General features: G+C 35.4%; 1 protein-coding gene across 2 annotated transcripts in view; it reads right to left on the reverse strand.

Annotated features, from left to right (window-relative positions):
- LOC105883318 (N-deacetylase and N-sulfotransferase 3) overlaps positions 1–18,492 on the reverse strand; it is a 161,453-nt gene that overhangs the window by 25,085 nt on the left and 117,876 nt on the right. For both annotated transcript variants that reach the window (XM_075998354.1, XM_075998353.1), the window contains 4 exons: positions 17,281–17,463; positions 14,941–15,037; positions 5,723–5,846; positions 1,290–1,464 (listed from right to left, as the gene is read on the reverse strand). In XM_075998354.1, the coding sequence (XP_075854469.1) occupies positions 1,290–1,464; positions 5,723–5,846; positions 14,941–15,037; positions 17,281–17,463 (579 nt within the window). The remainder of the gene's footprint in view (positions 1–1,289; positions 1,465–5,722; positions 5,847–14,940; positions 15,038–17,280; positions 17,464–18,492) is intronic.

An 18,492-nucleotide genomic window follows, 5' to 3' on the forward strand; every position in this document is an offset into this window, starting at 1 on the left:
ACCTCTCAAAACACTTCTTCATTTTAATTTTACCTAAATTTCCCCCTTTACAAATCCTTCCCTTCTTTAGGGAAATGCCCAGCAGTTCTGGTGTTTGGGCTCCTCTGGGGCAGCCAGTTAGGAAGGCTGCTCTCCCTGGGGGTCTTTATCAGATGGGCTTTATCACTCTGAATGTGTCTGTCCACCACTCATCACTCATTTATATGCTTATTTAGACATATTTCTCCAATTAGACTGAAAGTAATGTCAAGTGTAGCATCCGCATTTATCAGTTCATTTTCAAATCACACTTTGGCACATGGTAGTCATTTAAATTATTTATGAATAGATGAACACATGAACACTAGGAAAGTGCTTTTTAAATTATAAAACTGAGAAATGATAACTAAGGGCCCTAGGACTAAAAACATTGACTCTTAATTTTGTTACTGTTTAATGTATAATTTTGGCTGTTTTTTTATTGAACTGTTCCATTTGTTGATCAAAATATCACTGGGACAGGTTTTAACTTTTTTTTCCTAGATATCATTTTTAATGATATATTGAAGTAAAATGTATATGATATATAAGTATTATTACTAGAGTCTGTTAAATTATTTCAAAGTGATAGTAACAGTGCTAGCTTCTAACCAACATCAGAAACACAGTGGCAATGAGTAGATGAGAAGGAGGCTTAGAACAGGTGTAGACAGGTTGCGCTTTCAGGGATGAAGAACTCTTATATTTGCTTGGCCACTGAGTTTTTTTTTTTTTTTTTAATAGGAAACAGTTATTTAAACTCTGTTACAGCCAGGGTCAGCAATCTGTGGCCTACCATCTGTTTTTATGAATACTGTTTTACTGGAACACAACTATATTCATTCATTTACATAATTATGGCTTCTTTCAAAATATAAAGATAGAGTTGCAACAGAGACCATAGAACCCACAGAACTTGACATTTTTGCTATCTGGCCCTTTATAGAATACACGTGTATTAGATGAAACATAATCATTTAAAATTATTATAACATTTGCTTTTAAAATGCAGATGTATAGGTATACATGCACATAATATTTTATTATATTTTAATTTCTTAATTGCATTAACAAATTTTATTAAATAAATTGATTAAAAATGGACAAAAACTTAATGGAGAAAGTTTCTCCATGAAAATATAGAGAAAATATCAAACAACTAGCAGATCTCCTCTTTTGTTAAAACCTGAGGTGGTGACTGTTGCTAAAAGCAATCCTCCCCTGTCCATACTCCCCTTCTATCTGTTGGATTCTATCTGTATTGTCCTTACCTGGTACCAGGAGTATGCCCGGTCTGAAGGGTCAATGAGGATGGTGATGATCTTGGCTTTGGGAACCAGAGAAGCTGCTCTTTTAGGGGCTTCCTCTGAGTGGAAGTAATTGGCACTCTTCTCAAACAAGAAGTCAGTGGTGACATTCGATGGGATTGGGAAGAAATCCATATACCTAGAAGAGGAATATTTTTCTCAAAATAAGACTCTGTTTTATATTCATATCCTGGTGACTGAAGACGTTACAGGCATCCCACAAATTCATTTGTCTCCTAAACAAAAAACCTTTTCCTTGGGGGATTTGTCCCTCTTTGTTAGCAAGGGGAAAATATCCAGAACACTAATAATGTATTTTGAAGATGTTTTTCTAAATACATTTTGAAATACATTCTAAATACAGTTTGTTTTGCTTAACATCAGGATAAAAGATACAGAGATAACAAAAATGCAGACACAGAGTGATCAAACTGCAGCAATCAGCAGCCTAACTATTTAAAATGTATCTAAATGCAGAAATACTGTACAGAGAAAAATATAAGTACTGGAAAAGAAAATTTTATCAAAACAAATTATTCATAGATGTTGAGTTCAAAGACATCTTACGAGGATTTAGACAAAACATTGTTGGTTGATCACAAGTAGAATAATTTCATTCCCACTAATGTGTTGTGGTGATGTTCTGTTTAACCACATAGTGTCAAAGTGCAGAACATATCTGGTATAAATATTGCCTATTTGCTTAATTTTTTTTCATATAGAATTACTTATGTCCTTCTTTAGAATAGTTGTAAGAAAAGTCTAAAAAGTATATACATATTTCCAAGTATAAAATCCCAATGTCAGGCCCTGCATCCTTAAGTGAAAATTCAAATCATCAGTGGGGTAAATGCAGGGACACATGTAGGGTCAAGAGCTGCAATGTAGGATTTTGTTTAATGTTCCACCTTTATAAAAGTTGTCATAACTAATGTAGCATAACTAATGCAGCACATAATAATAGATTTATTTCTGAAGCACTAAAGGATGCCTTTTAGAGGAAAAATGCTTTTTTAGAGAGACCATAAAAATATAACTTCTAGGGATTCTTACATTTTATAATGATGGCCTCAGGCCCCACTGCCACCCTCTTCAATTCGTAAGCCACCATGACTCTGGGATACCAAAGCAAGGTGGTTCAATAATTACTGAACAAAAGAGTCAATGGCAGTCATGCAATGACTTCTTTTTTACAGTGTGTTGTTCTCTTTTGACTGAAAGATCACACGAGACAATCACACACTTTCTATTGCCAGATCATGTCATCTCGCATGATAAAGTAGGATCCAGTAGGATCCAGTTGTCAACACATTGCAAAGTTTAGCTGGTGTAACGAAGTGATGTCTTGAGACTCAGAGCAGTAAAGAAATCCTTTTATGTTTTCTGGGAATTGCCTTGTTGGTGATAGGTAATTCTGGCATCCTCTTGGAGGAAAGAGATACACAGAAGTTTTTGGATAGTTTGATCTGCTACCTGTTCTGGTGTACATTCCATTTATAGAAAGTGCCGAATTTTAGGGTCCTTGTTTAGAGACTCACACTGGTTCCAGGGTGCTGAGGTTACCCTGAGTGTCTGGTCACTAGTGGCATCCTCTTTGGTCCAGGCTTGTCTCAAGCTTGCTTGCTATGAAAAAGGCTTCAAAAACCACACAAACACACACACAAAGGGCATAGATTTTAGCCTCTAAAATCCACCCCATCTTTCTAAAAGTCTTTCATATCTGGAAAAGTTTAGGTTTTGACTTTAAGCAGGTCTGGATCTTGGACCTACAGTGTGTTGATCTGGCCTGTCCCCAGAGGCTCAGAGAAGGCAGGTCCAGTTCTTGTTCGCCTGTGCATCTGTAACATTCATTGTGGCTATGCCTCACAGGCACTTGAAAAATGATGAACAAACAAGTAAATAAAAGGAATTCAGGTTCATATTTCCAGGGTGGGACCTGGAAGCTCCAGAGTGGTTTAACTATTTGGGGGTTAAAAGTGAACACCTGCCTCACCCTTAAGCTTTGCTACATCCATAAAATATAACACTTTGGCATTTTTGCTTTTACCTGAAAGATGTGATTTTTTGCAACACCCCACCATTTATTTGAGTTGACCCTGAGCATTTCTCATCGATTTTACTCAAAGCCAGATGAAGATGTTTAGAGGTTCTAAATGCTAACAGGATTTTATGGCTCTCCACATACCACTCCAGCTCTCCACTACATCCTTACTTAAAAATAATAAGACCAGGCTGGAGTGGTGGCCTACATCTGTAATTTCAGCACTTTGGAAGGCTGAAGTGGGAGGGTCAATTGAGGCCAGGAGTTTGAGACCAGCCTGGCAACATAGTAAGACCTCGACTCTAAAAAAAAAAAAAAAAATAGCCGACTGCGGTGGCACATGCCTGTAGTCCCAGCTACTTGGGAGGCCAAGGCAGGAGGATCCCTTGAGCCCGGGATCCTGAGGCTGCACTGAGCTATGACTGTGCCACTGCACTCCAGCCTGGGCGACACAGTGAGACTTTGTCTCTTAAAAAAAAAAAGACCCTACAACTGTATTAACTCCCCTATTAAAAAAAAAAAAAAAAAAAGACCAAACCATAAAACATAAAACTTACATGTATGCATGAGTCAAGCATTTTTCTTAGATCTTCTGATTGCAAATGTTGACTATTTTGTCACAGATAAAGTTTTCTAATTTTCATCTGCCCTACATTGCTTGTGCCGTAAGCCTGTGCATAGACTGCTGGTTTTATCCAGTTCTCCAGAAAGCAGATCCATGTAGTTAGATTAACTGACCATGCCTGGGTTAATTCTTCAAATGACCCTGGGACTCTGGGACACATAATCTTCAGTCTTGCAGCACCATGGTCCCAGAGGGACAGCTGAGGTGCTTGAGTCTCAGAGAGAGGCAAGGCCAGTCTGAGGACTGGGATATGTTAATATTGATGTCATTGAAAGCAAAGCTATAGTTATTTCTATAGGTTGACATTTGCAGTTACTATTATTTGTTATTTGCGTTAATTGCCTTTTATAAATATATAATTTGTCAATCAAAAATATTTGTATTTGGGATGTTTTTAGTGAGTTATATTTAAAATATTTTATTGCTCTTTAGCCTTTATTTATATTATCTCTTCGTAAACTGCTAAAGACCCTTTCTTTATTATAGTGGCCATACACATGATGATCAAAAAATTTTTTGAGAAATTTATGATGAAAAAATTGTTACCACAGTTATTCTTAAGTCCCAGGGAATCTGAGTATTGCATTCCTGTTCACTTGCAAAGTAGTTTTTAATCACTCCATTTAGTTCTAATGTTAACATCATTTTATTCTACTATATATTACACTAGCATATTCATTTGAGTCAGTGGTCAGATAGCAGCTGAAATAGTTGATGGTTTCTTGATTTTCCCAGCTGTTATTTAGCTCCACACAATTAATCAATATCAAACCCTGTACTGAAGAACTGGCAGTGAAATATAGAACAATTAGAATATATGTAAATCCTAGTAGGTGCACAATTTATACTCGATTTATATTCAATCTATTTCTTTATCTTTCCATCTGGACTATTCACAAGCAACTTTTGAGGGAGTTGATACTTACAAAACTGAGATCATACAATTTGACAACAGCTTAACATACATGATTCTTTATGCTAAAATACATGCAAAATGTTTATGTTTAGGCTCTAGAATTATTATGAGCATTCCACTTTTATACCACTCTCTGTCCAGTATTATACCTTAATAGCAAGACCTATAGATACATTTTATGATTAACATGTTACTTTGTACTGTCTATTTCTACATTATTATATTTTGTGTATATCTGACATTTTCACTTTTTAGTTTAACTGTTTTCTTCAGATGGCTGATATATTTCTAATTTCAATTCAAAGGCAAAAAATTAAATTTTGTATATTGTTGATAACTTTTTTATAGCTTTGATTATTCATGAAATATACACACATTTCTAGTTCTATTTACTTATTTTTTGTCCCTTATATCAAAGTAAAATAGAAAATTATATATATATGGGCTATAGCATCACTTAATGAAAAGTACACAAGAAGAGAAAGACATGAAAGTGTTTTCTTATGAGTAGAGACAAATGACATTCCTGGGTACTATCCTACTTCTCCAACTTCATATCTGTAATTACCAATAAAGATAATAAATGCCAACTGAAATTACATGTGGTTCTCTTGAGTCAAGAAATCCCTTCATAACCTGAGAAAAGTTTGTTATAAGTAATTTCTGAGCTCTTTCATGTTATTCAGTCAATTTCCAAGGCACAGAGGGTAACTTACATTTGTGGCTACAAACTTATATGTTACTAAATATTAGTGCTAAGTTTATACTGTGCACAGTACATAGACTTTTAGATTTATACTAATAACCCATCTTACCAATCAATCCCCCTGTGGTAGTTATTTCTATTAAAGAACTGTACCTCCTCAAAGGTTTTTGGGCTGGGGGAGTTACTAAGGATGGAAGGATGCATAACCAGGAACAAGTACAGAGCAGTGGTACCTGAAAAGACAACAGAGGTTTAGAAGTTAATTAAATACAATTTCCTGCTATTAGTACTTCAAAGTCATTAATAAATAAAATATTACAATGATCCAATCAGATTCGTTACAAGTACGTCTTGAATTAAACTGAATAGATAACCAGCTTTCTAAAAGCAGCAGATTCTACGACAGGGGACAGTGTGGTGTGAGGTGGAGAGGCCCGCTGGGGGATGGAGAGAACTGGCTGTTGGTCTCAGCTCAATCACTGATGTGGTCTGTGCCTTTGCCTTTTAGCTTCTCTTTGTCTCCACGCTCCTAATGGAAAATCAACTGCCTTGGTTATTTTGTAGGTTTTCTCTGAGGATGAAAAGACATAATGTACCTGAAGACATTTTGACATTAATGAAGTCTTACATAAATGAAATGTATCATTGTTTCATATATTACATTACCAAATGGAGACTTGGGTTTTCCTATAAAGTTCTTCCTGAACCCTAGGGAAGCCAATTAAACTCAAGGCAGAATTTAATCTTTCAACAAGTTTGCTTAAGTGTGAATGTACTTATATGCTTATAAAAGGTAGTGAAAAATTGTTTAAATTGCTAAATTTGAAAAAAAGTGGTACCCTTCCTTAGTGACATACTTTATGAAATTTGCATTTTATTGGAAAGACAATGGCATATCACAAGTACCCATATAGATCTGTGACTATTTGGGAGTAAAGCTGTGATTTTTTTTTTTAAAGCGAGCAACATCGGAAACTATAATATTAGTGTTTTATAAACCTAAAGATTTATTAGGAGGTAAAGTATACAGTTTAGTCAGACTGCTGCAAGAAAAAGGCAGTTTGGGTTCAGTTTGTTAAAGATTTAACCATGCACTTGCAACTGTGACTGTGTTTATAATATCATAATATCAAAATATTTCTATGTGTTCAGTACTCCTAAGAGAGAAATACACCCTCTGGTTTCTACCTCTCTGCTCTAATGTAGTTTCCACTATTATACAATCTGCAGAGCGGGACCTGTTAATTGCATTCCAGATCAATAGCTAGCAATAGTAATCACATGTGGCCTTATACTATTTCTCTCACTTGGAGAAAGTATTATTCTAATTTTGCTTATAATAATATTATGTTGCCATTTGTACAAAGTTTTGAATTTTCTTATATCTCCGGTAAGCTTTCTTTGGTATCATGATTAAATTCACCATACCTATACAATAGAAAAATAGTTAAAGTAACTCTGTCAACAGCAATATTGTCTAAAAATGAAAGAGGCAGTGTTCCTAGATGACATCTGAGCTAAACAACGAACAATTTATCTACAATCATAGATTACTATAGGGCATGAAACGTAGTAATCTATGATATACACAGTAAAAATGTTCTTCACAAGCTTGACTTACAACAGTGGTCCTCAAACTTTAGCACATATCAGATTTACCAGGAGGGCTTGTTAAAACACAGACAGCTGGGCTCTATCCCAGAATTTCTCATTTAGCAGGTCTATGGTCTGATCTAAGAATTTGTACTTCTAACAAGTTCTCTGGTAATGCTTAACCTGCTGGTCTGATTACCATCCTTTGAGAATCGCTGTCTTAGAAGAAATGTGAAACAATATGCTATAGTACTTAAAATCCACAGAAAACTAGAAATAGCATGTTCTTTGGAGTCAGGTAAATTCTAGGATCAAGAGTTTTATTTCTGATACTTACCAGCTGTGTGAATTTCAACAAAAATTATTTAACCTGAGTCTTAGTTTTTGCATCTGTTTAGTGGGGAAGAAAATACTTAGCTATCAGGGTTTTATGAGGGCCAAGTGAGATAATCTATGTGAAAGTACCTAATTAGTGCCATACTGGAATATTTGAAAGATACTTCAAAAAATAATAACTTTATTAAGATATAATTTATAACTGTAATAAATAAATATATTAAGTATATAATTGAGATATAATTAAAAAAATGCAAAAGGCATTTTTTTTAAACTGAAAAGACTAAATCTTTGTGGGAATAAGCAGCATGACTATTACAATGTGAAAAAAGAAAACAGATTAATTCCTTTTTTAGATCAACTGAAAACATTCTTTTCTGAGTTTTATTTTTAAGAATTGTATTAAATTATATTGTTTGCTTTTAATAGCCCCCTCCTTTTTGGGACAGGGTCTCACTCTGTTGCCCAGGCTAGTGTGCAGTGGCATCATGTTAGCTCGCTGCAACCTCAAACTCCTGGGCTGGACTCGAGCAATCGTCCTGCCTCAGCCTCTCAAGTAGCTGGGACCACATGAATGTGCCACTATTCCCGGCTAATTTTTCTATTTTTTGTAGAGGTGGGGTCTTGCTATGTTGCTCAGGCTGGTTAACATGCCTTCATGACCAGAATTAATTAGACAAAAATAGAAGATGGATACAATATAATTACTTTGCCTAGTCAGTAAAAGGCATAATGTAAGTTTTACCAGTGGTCAAAAAATTGTTGTGGTTTCTGAATTCTGTCTTTACCTATATATAAACCATCCTACATATATTTTTTTCCAGTGGTAATTCAACTACATAATCACACGCACACATTTAAATAACCACCCAATAAAGCTTCAGTTTTTATAGTTTTGTCAGTCTCAACATACAAAAATATTTGAATATCCATACAACTAGAAGTCTCTGCAAAACTATCCAGAAAAATACTTTTGACAAAACTGTAGTTAAAATGAAGCTATTTAATTCTCATATAACTGATATGAGAAGATATTTTTATCTACTTAAAAAATCTATTTCAGGCCGGGCGCGGTGGCTCACGCCTGTAATCCTAGCACTCTGGGAGGCCGAGGCGGGTGGATTGCTCGAGGTCAGGAGTTCAAAACCAGCCTGAACAAGAGCGAGACCCCGTCTCTACTATAAATAGAAAGAAAATTAATTGGCCAACTAATACATACAGAAAAAATTAGCCGGGCATGGTGGCGCATGCCTGTAGTCCCAGCTACTCGGGAGGCTGAGGCAGCAGGATTGCTTGAACCCAGGAGTCTGAGGTTGCTGTGAGCTAGGCTGCCGCCATGGCACTCACTCTAGCCTGGGCAACAAAGTGAGACTCTGTCTCAAAAAAAAAAAAAATTAAAAAAAAAAAAAAAAAAAATCTATTTCACAAAATATTGATATACACAACAGCATGGATGAATCTCAAAAGTATTATGCTAAGTGAAAGAAGTCAAACACAAAGATTACATACTATATCCTTCCATTTACATGAAGTTCTAGACAAGGCAAAATTACAGTGGTAGAAAAGTGGTTTCCTATGTGTAGGCATGGGGTGGGGAGGATGACAGCAAAGGGCCATGGAGAAATTTTTTAGGGTAACAGAGCTGTTCTATGTCATGAATGTATTAATAGTAGTAGTTATACAACTATGTACAATTTCCAAAATTCATTAAATTATACATTTAAAATGGGTGAATTTTGTTGTATGTAAATATACCTCAATAAAACTAGGAAAAAAATCAATTTCCATAAAAATTCTCTTCCAAAGGTAAATGTCATATCTAAATTATAACAAATATTTGGAAACCCAATTGAGTTTAAGATGACAAGTAATAATTCTGCCACCTAATCATCATATTAAAGTGTCTGTATATCCAGTACAACACGAGAGGAAGTCTACCCTGCAGGCCTTTCTGAAGCAAACTGAAATACCAAGCTTTAATATGTGATCCGTAAGGACACGTTTATGTGATGGTAGTGGAAGTTCATTGAAAACACTTTAGTTTAAATGTTTTCCTAGTTGCCTTTTGACTTTAGATAGATAAGGAGGAGTGAAATAAATAAGGGCAAGAAAAGTATTTGTCATATTTATTATTGTTTTCAGATTGATATCTGCAAATGGGACTAAGAAAAAATGAATAGACTAAACTCCCCATGTACATTGTATAGCATTCTACTCAGTTATTTCTAGAGAGATGAGGAAAGGGAAAGTATTCCCCATAGCAAATAATATGATTGAAATGGCTGTTTTCTGTGAAGCTAGAATCCAAGGGCTGCTAATAATTTATCATGCAGGTAATGGCATGAATGTCTGGCATTTTAAAGCTTCCACTGGGCCTAATTTTAATCCAATTCTTACAGAAACAGAAGTTTTTGAGAGAAAAACTGCACACCAATTTATAAAAAGTGAAAAAGATTTCTCCTGGGTATGAATAAATACCTTCCTTAGCACAAAGCTTCCTATGTCTAGGAATTCTGCTTGTCAAACATCTTTTAGACTTAAAAAAAATAGTCATCTCTGTAAGAAATAGTTTACAGATATACTCTATATCAGGAAGATGGCAACCTAAGAGAACTACTTTTACAGAGAATGTGTTCCAAATCTAAGAAACGGCCCCATGGGCTGCCCCTAGAAAGCATGCCCCAGGCCAACCAAGCAGCCTTGGCCCACATCCCAGGCCTCAGAAGCAGCCTTGTGGGCAATCCCTGGTAGATACACCCCCAGGCCAGCTGAGCAGCTGTGTGCCCACGTACTGGGTCTGGGAAATAGCCCTGTGGGTCACTCTCAGCAGACATGTACCCAGGCCAGCTGAGAAGCTGTGAGACTGCATCCTGGGCCTGATAAATAGGCCCACGGGTGGTCTCTAGCAAACATGCCCCCAGGCCAGCTCAGCAACTATGTGCTCACATTCTGGGTCTGAGAAACAGACCCACAGGCTGCTCCTGGCATGCATGCCCTCAGGCTGGCTGAGCAATTGTGTGCTCATGCTCCTGGGCAGAGTAAAGCTCTCTGGCCCCAGTGGCCCCTATCAAGCCAGCCCCCACGTTGGCTGACCCATCATGTGCACAGATGCACCCCCAACCTGAGAAACAGGCCACCAAGCCCACCCCTGGCAAAGTCGCACCACTACCATCATAAATTCTCTTAGCCTAGGCCACTGAGACACTTGCAGACATCACTAATATGAATTATAGCTGAAGAAACTACACAGAAACTACTGCATCCACTTAGAACCAAAGTCAATATACCCCACCAAACCAAAACTTAAAAACCCATTCATAAGAAAAAGTCCTTTCCTATAAAACCTACTCCATAAAATTGGAAGAAGTGACTTCTCCAGCAGATGCATAGAAATCAACATAGGAACATGTAAAATGTAGAAATGTAAGGAAATATGACACCACCAAAGGAAAACAATAATTCCCCAGTAACAGAGCCTAATCATAAGGAAATATATGAAATGGCAGAAAAAGAATTCCAAATAATATTTTTAAAGAAACTCAGTGAGATGCAAAACAATACAGATAGACAACTCAATAAAATCAGGGGAACAATTCATGATATAAATGAGAAATTCAACAGAGATAGATATGTAAAAAGAACCAAAAGGAAATCCTAGAGCTGAAGAATTAAATGAATGAAATAAAAAAATACAACTGAGAACTTAAACAATAGACTAAACTAGATCAAGCAGAAGAAAGAATTTCTGTACTTGAAGATAGGTCTTCTGGAATAACAAAAAAGAAAAAAGAATGTAAAAGAATGAAGAAAGCCTACAGAATTTATGGGATATCATTAAGAAAACAAATATTCATGTCATAGGCATTCCAGAAGGAGAAGAAAAGGACAAAGATGTAGAAAATACATTTAATGACATAATAGCAGAAAATGTTTTAAGTCTTGGAAGAAAGATGGACATCCAGGTACAGGAAGCTCAAAGAAACCCAAAGAGATGCAACACAAACAATACCTCTTTGAGGCATTTTATAGTAAAATTGTCAAAAGTCAAAGACAAAAGAAGTCTAAACCAACAAGAGAAAAGTGTCAAGTCATGTATAAGGGAATATCCATTAGACTAACAGTGGATTTCTCAGTAGAAACCTTACAGGTTTGGAGAGAATGTGATGATATATTTAAAGTACTGAAAAAAAAAAAGAAAAAAGAAAAAACCCTGTCAACTAGGAATATTATACCTAGAAAATCTATCCTTCAGAAATGAAGGAGAAATAAAATCTTTCACAGACAAGCAAAAACTAAGGGAATACATCTCTATTAAACCAAACTTACAAGAAACACTCAAGGGAGTCTTACATGTGGAAGAAAAAAGACAATTACCACCGTCTTGAAAACATATAAAACTATAAAACTCACTGGTAGAGCTAATACACAAAGGAGAAAGAGAAAGAAATTAAATCTTGTTACTACAGAAAACTACTCAACTGCAAAACTAAACAATAAGAGAGGAGTAAGGAACATAGGATGTACAAAACAACCAGAAAACAATCAATAAAATGGCAGGAGTAAATCCTCACCTATCAATAATAACTCTGAATGTAAATGTAATAAATTCCCATTTAAAGATATCAACTGGCTGAATAGATTAAAAAACATAACAATATGCTGCCTATAAGAAACTCATCTCACCTTTAAAGACACACATAGACTGAAGTTAAAATATGGAAAAAGATATTCCATGCTTTGAAAACCAAAGCAAGCAGGAGTAGCTACACTTATATCAGACAAAACAGATTTCAAGTCAAAAGCTGTAAAAAGAAACAAAGAAAGGACATTGAATAATAATGAAAGAGAAATTCAGAAAGAGAGTATAACAATTGTAAATATATGTGCACTCAACACTGAAGCAGCTGGATATATAAAGGAAACGTTATTAGATCTAAAAGGAGAGACAGACCCCAATACAATAATAGGTGGGGACTTCAAGACCTCACTCTCAGGATTGGATAGATCATATAGGCATAAAAATTAAAAACGAAATATTGGATTTAAACTGCACCATAGACCAAATGTATCTAACACACATTTATGGAACATTTCACCCAACAGCTGCGGAATACATATTTTTTTCAACAGCATATGGAACATTCTCCAGGATTGATCATATTAAGACACAAAAAAAGTCTCAAAAAAAAAAAAAAACCTCATATCAAGTATATTATTTGTCCATAATGAAATAAAACTAGAAATCAATAATAATAGAAACTTCAGAAACGATACAAATACATGGAAATTAAACAATATGCTTCTGAATGATCAATAAGTCAATGAAGAAATTAAGAAGAAAATTTAAAAATTCCTTAAGAAAATGAAAATAGAAACATACCAAAACCTATGGGACACAGCAAAAGCAGTAGTAAAGGCAAGTTTATAGCAATATATGCCTACATCAAAATATCAATTCAGGGCTGGGCGCAGTGGCTCACGCCTGTAATAGTAGCACTCTGGGAGGTCAAGGCGGGTGGATTGCTTGAGGTCAGGAGTTCGAACCAGCCTGAACAAAAGTGAGACCCTGTCTCTACTATAAATACAAAGAAATTAATTGGCCAACTAATATATATAGAAAAAATTAGCCAGGCATGATGGCACATGCCTGTAGTCCCAGCTACTTGGGAGGCTGAGGCAGCAGGATTGCTTGAGCCCAGGAGTTTGAGGTTGCTATGAGCTTGGCTGATGCCACAGCACTCACTCTAGCCTGGGAAACAAAGCGAGACTCTGTCTCAAAAAAAAAAAAAAAAAAAAAAAAAATCAATTCAGAATGGATCAAAGCCCTAAATATGAGACCCAAACTATTAAACTACTAGAAGAAAACACAGGGGAAATGCTTTAGGACACTGGTCTTGGAAAAGATTTTATGAGTAAGAACTAAAAAGCACAGGCAAAAGCACAAAAGCAAAAATAAAAGGTATTATGTCAACTAAAAAGCTTCTGCCCAGGAAAGGAAGCAATCAACAGAATGAAAAGATAACCTACAGAATAGTAGGAAATATTTGCAAATTACTCATCTACAGAGGATTAATATCCAGAATATGCAAGGAACAGAAGCATCTCAACAGTGAAAAACCAGACAATCCAACTGCAAAATGGGCCAATGATCTGAACAGACATTTCTAAAACAAAAAAGATATACCAATGGCCAACAAATATATGAAAAAATACTCAATATCACTAATCACCAGGGAAATGCAAATCAAAACCACAATGAGGTATCATCTCATCCCAGTTTGGATGGCTATTATCAAAAAGAAAAAAAAAATTCTGATGAGGATATGGAGAAATAGGAACATATTTACACTGGTGGGAATGTAAACCAGTATAGCCTCTAGGGAGAACAGTATGGAGGTTTTTCAGAAAATTATGAATAGAACTACCATATGATCCAGAAATCCCACTACTGGGCATTTATCCAAAAGAAAGGAAATCAGTAGTATATCAAAGAGATATCTGTACTCCCATGATAGCCAACCTGGGTGTCTAACAACAGATGAATGGGTAAAGAAACCGTGGTACATATTACACAGTGCAATACCATTCATCCAAGAAAAAGAATGAAATCCTGTCATTCATGGCAACACAGATGGAACCAAAGCTCATTATATTAAGCGAAATAAGCTGGGCACAGAAAACTAAACACCACATGTTCTCATTCATATGTGGAAGGTAAAAAAAAAAAAAAGTTGATCTCACAGAAGTAAAAAGTATAACAGAGGATACTAGAGGCTGAGAAGAGCAAGGGGGGAAAGAGATAGGGATGAATTTGTTAAAGGATACAAAATTATAGCCAGATAGGAGGAACAAGTTCTAGTGTTCTAAACTACTGTAGGATGACTACAGTTAACATGTTAACAAACAGTTTCAAATTACTTGAAGGATACTGAATCTTCCAAACACAGAGAAATAATAAATGTTTAGATGATGAATATGATAATTACTCTGATCTGATCACTATACATTATATGTATTGAAACATCACTATGAAACTCATAAATATGTTCAATTATGTGCCAGTTAAAAAAAGAAAATATTTCAAAATTCAATTAAAAAATACACAGATGAAATTCATCTAGAAAAAAAGATCTTTGGAAACAAAATAACATGTGCTACCAAAATGGCTGCTGGATATTCAAACTGTGTGACATCTATTTAATTCTTTTCACCTTAAAAAACACTTTGACAAGCATTTAAGTACATTATTGAGCTAAATAAAGATTATGTCTGAGAAAAGTATGGTATTCATTCATCAGCATTTAGAGGAGGTTTATGAAATCATTGTGACAAGAACTCATTGTCTGTTCATCAAGATTTTTATACTGTTTGGTCAATCATAACACAAAAAGTTCTCACCAGTTTTCTGAGGTCCTATCACCAAGAATTTTGGTAAGCGATCACAGGTTTTTTCTTTAGACCAAATGTCTCTGTGGCGTTTGTCATCACAAGGATTCTAAGTGGGAGAAGAATATAGAGATACATTTGTGTGTGTGTGTCCACTCTGTGTGCTAGCTTTTCCAACTTCTGTCCTTAACTGATAGCCTAGGAAACAACGGGGTAAAAATGAGTTGTTTTCTTTTTCTTCTTCTTCTTCTTTTTTTTTAAGAATGGAAGCCCTACAGTGGCATCACAAAAGCTTTGAATAACTCCTTTCCACCCAGAAGTTGAGAGTCTGCTGAGCAGGTACAGGAGGGGAGATATTTCCACTTTGGGCAAACAGCCTCACAGCACCAAGAGTTTTATACATATATTTTGCTATATTTTATACATGTATTTTTGCTACTGGCAGTTTCTATGTCTTAATTTTTCCCTTTTTTTCCCCTTTAATAGTGAGCTTGTGGGGCAGAGACTATGCTTCCTGCTAACCTAAAAGAAGATACTTCCTCAGTATTCAATAAATAACTGAGATATAAAGTATCATTTTTATTCTAAGTAACCTTGAGCTTTCCTGCTGTGCTTCAAAGGGAAAGAAATCTGGCCATAATAATACTAAAGAGACAGCGTATTCCTTTCAGCTGCCTTCAAAGGTCCCTAAATGTATATCTAAAAATGTAACTTTACAGAGTATGATGCTAAAAGTGCTAAATTTTAGCTAAAGGGTAAAAATAAAGGTGAATTACTACTTTAGGGATTCTGCTTTCGGTCTATAATACTTCACACCAACACCCACCATGCAGGACGTATCTAGAACACCCTTTGTTTTAACTGCAACGTAAGTATTACATGGAAAAGGGAAAAGAATTAAAGTATCTTTTAATATTATTTCAGGAATGGGCAGGCAAACAGGAACAATTTTCATTTCTATTCAATTACTACTGTAGAAATCTAAAGTTAAATAAACCTGCTTATTTTTAATAAGCAGCAGATGTTGCGACTAAAGTGAGAGTATTCTTTTTGGCTGCTGTTCTGGAAAAAAATCATTATAAACTTGTCACCTGAAATAATAATGATTTCAGTTTAAAAATAAGGTGTTAAATTAGCAGGAAAGTTCCATATCTTTCCAGTGGCTAACAGGTGCTGATGTTTCGTAGTGGTTAAGATGAAAAGACGCTTATTACAACAACTGAAAAGTGATATGCAGTCGTAGGTCCATAACCACTGACCTTAACCTGCTAGATGTGTAGCCACGTTTCTTCTTGGAGCTACCTATTTGTGCTCAGGAGGTAATTAGCACACAGTTCAAAGCTGGGTGAATTGACTGTAGAGTTCAGAGTTCACCACAACTTCAATCTGTGAAATTTACTGATTTCTGAAGATTGTTACTGTTTTAGCAGCAGCTCGGGCTGTTACTCTAGTAGCATTGAGAACAGGGATTAAGAGCACAGCCTCTGGAGCCGGATGGGCCTGGAACTGATTGTACTCTGTGACGCACTAGCTGTGTGACCTTGCATAATTGACTCAGCCTTTCTGTGCCTTAGTTTCTTTATCTATAAAATGCAAATAATACCTGTATCTACCACATAGGGTATTTGTGAGGAGTAAATCAGATAACACATGTCAAATGCCTACATAGTAAGCACTATGTAACTGTTTGCTAAAATTACTAGTTTCTGCAGATCAGGGAGCTGATAATTGAAATTCAAAGTAGTTTCCTGCAATTCTATGACACATGAGTCTATGCTTTGAAATGTGAGTTACTTCTAGAACAGTTTGAATATGTCATATTAGTGTGGTATTTTCTCTTAGGAAGCTCAATGATTTTCCCATGAAATACTCCCATGTCCAAAGTAATCCCTAATTGATACTTTTGAAAGCTGCCCACATTCTGTGGCTGCCGATGTACCTCATGTTTCAGAAGGCAGATGTCAGTTCTGAACTCTTCTCAGAGCCATTAGAGACGGGGATGTGTTCAAGGCCACCCAGCTGGCCACCTGCCCATTCGCCACCTTCTACTCTTTCAGCCTGTTGCCATGTGAAATTGATCTCTCACTCCTGAATGAAAGTTACATTCACTGTATCCCTCATTGAACTTTCAAAATGCAAAAATTTCTGATGGGCAAGAGAACAGAATTTGGCTATGTAGCAATAATGTAAGATTACAATTCAGGAAGAAGTACTGTCTCAAATCTACTAACATTTCAAGAATGTACAGCTTTTTCTCAGATGCCTTTACTTTTCAGATTTGGATTATGAAACAGAACTATAAAATAGGTTTCTGTATTTAAAAATTTATACCAGTTATTGAACAAATCTTACCTGCCAGAGAGGGTCTTTCTGATCAGGAAATAGCTCAAAATACTTGTGAGCCAGTTGCACTGGAGGCAGAGTCTGAAGTCGCAGGTTGGTCCAGCTCTGCACGAAGTTGGCCAGATTCACAAATGTGTATAATCCCAGTCGATCATTCCCATAGTTGGACAAATGGGTCATGAAAATGCTGATCTGAAAAGGCAAATGAACTTCAGTGCAAACATCAGTTATCTTAACACTAGAGGGCAGTGTAATCACAGCAATGCCAGTTTTTTTTCCTTTAGTCTTTGCACAAGGTTTCAATTCATGGCATGGTTTTGGATTTTAGATGTCTCTAAAACTCTCATTATATTAATGCATACTGATTTTTTGTCAGCAAGACTTGATGAACATTTTTTCCTTAAATTTAACATATTTCATAAAAATAACTCATGTGTTAATAGTACTTTCCCAAAATATATAATGTCATGTGAATGAATAGTAATAATGGTTATTGTTATTGTCATGATAATGAACATAAGGTCATTCATTAAGAAACTGAAAGAAATATTCAGGAAGATTCATTGAGGTTAAGTGGCAGAGATGAGAGAAAAAGTTATATTAAGATTTGATGTGACAAATAAGAAAAAATGTAATTACAACTATGAATAAGAAGAAATAGTAATATCCTATATTCTATAGAGCAAATCTTGTGGGCTTTCACATGAAAAACTTTACCTGTGATCAAGAAAATTCCACTGTGTCTCTATTCACTCTGCCTGATCATATATTAAATCTTAGAACTTTTGCAAGCAAAATACTCTGAGGGTGATTTTAAATAGCTATCTGTACCAGCAGACTGATGTAGCTATGGAATTGTTAAGTAAGACTTTTACCATTTTGGGTCTTTCTGAAAAGTGAGACCTTTAAAATTTAACCTTATTTTTTTTTTGGTAGTAGCTTTAATTCTGTGACTTTTTAAATCCCCTCTTTTTCTCCTTCAAAATTTATAAAATGTTACGCAACTGAGAAACTTATGAAAATCATTTTTAAATTTGAAAGTTCTTTTCCAGTATCTGTTAGAGGCACTGTTTACTCATTTGTTTTGTAAGCCACATTTTTCAGTGTAGCTTAATAACAAATAACAAAATGATAATTCTAAATTGCCCTTCTCTTAAATAATTTTTTAATACCAATTTAAAAATAAGTGTCTTTTTAACCTATTAGCCACTAATTCAAATT

This window comes from Microcebus murinus, chromosome 27 (genome assembly GCF_040939455.1).
Source record: "Microcebus murinus isolate Inina chromosome 27, M.murinus_Inina_mat1.0, whole genome shotgun sequence".
Taxonomy (NCBI): Eukaryota; Metazoa; Chordata; class Mammalia; order Primates; family Cheirogaleidae; genus Microcebus; species Microcebus murinus.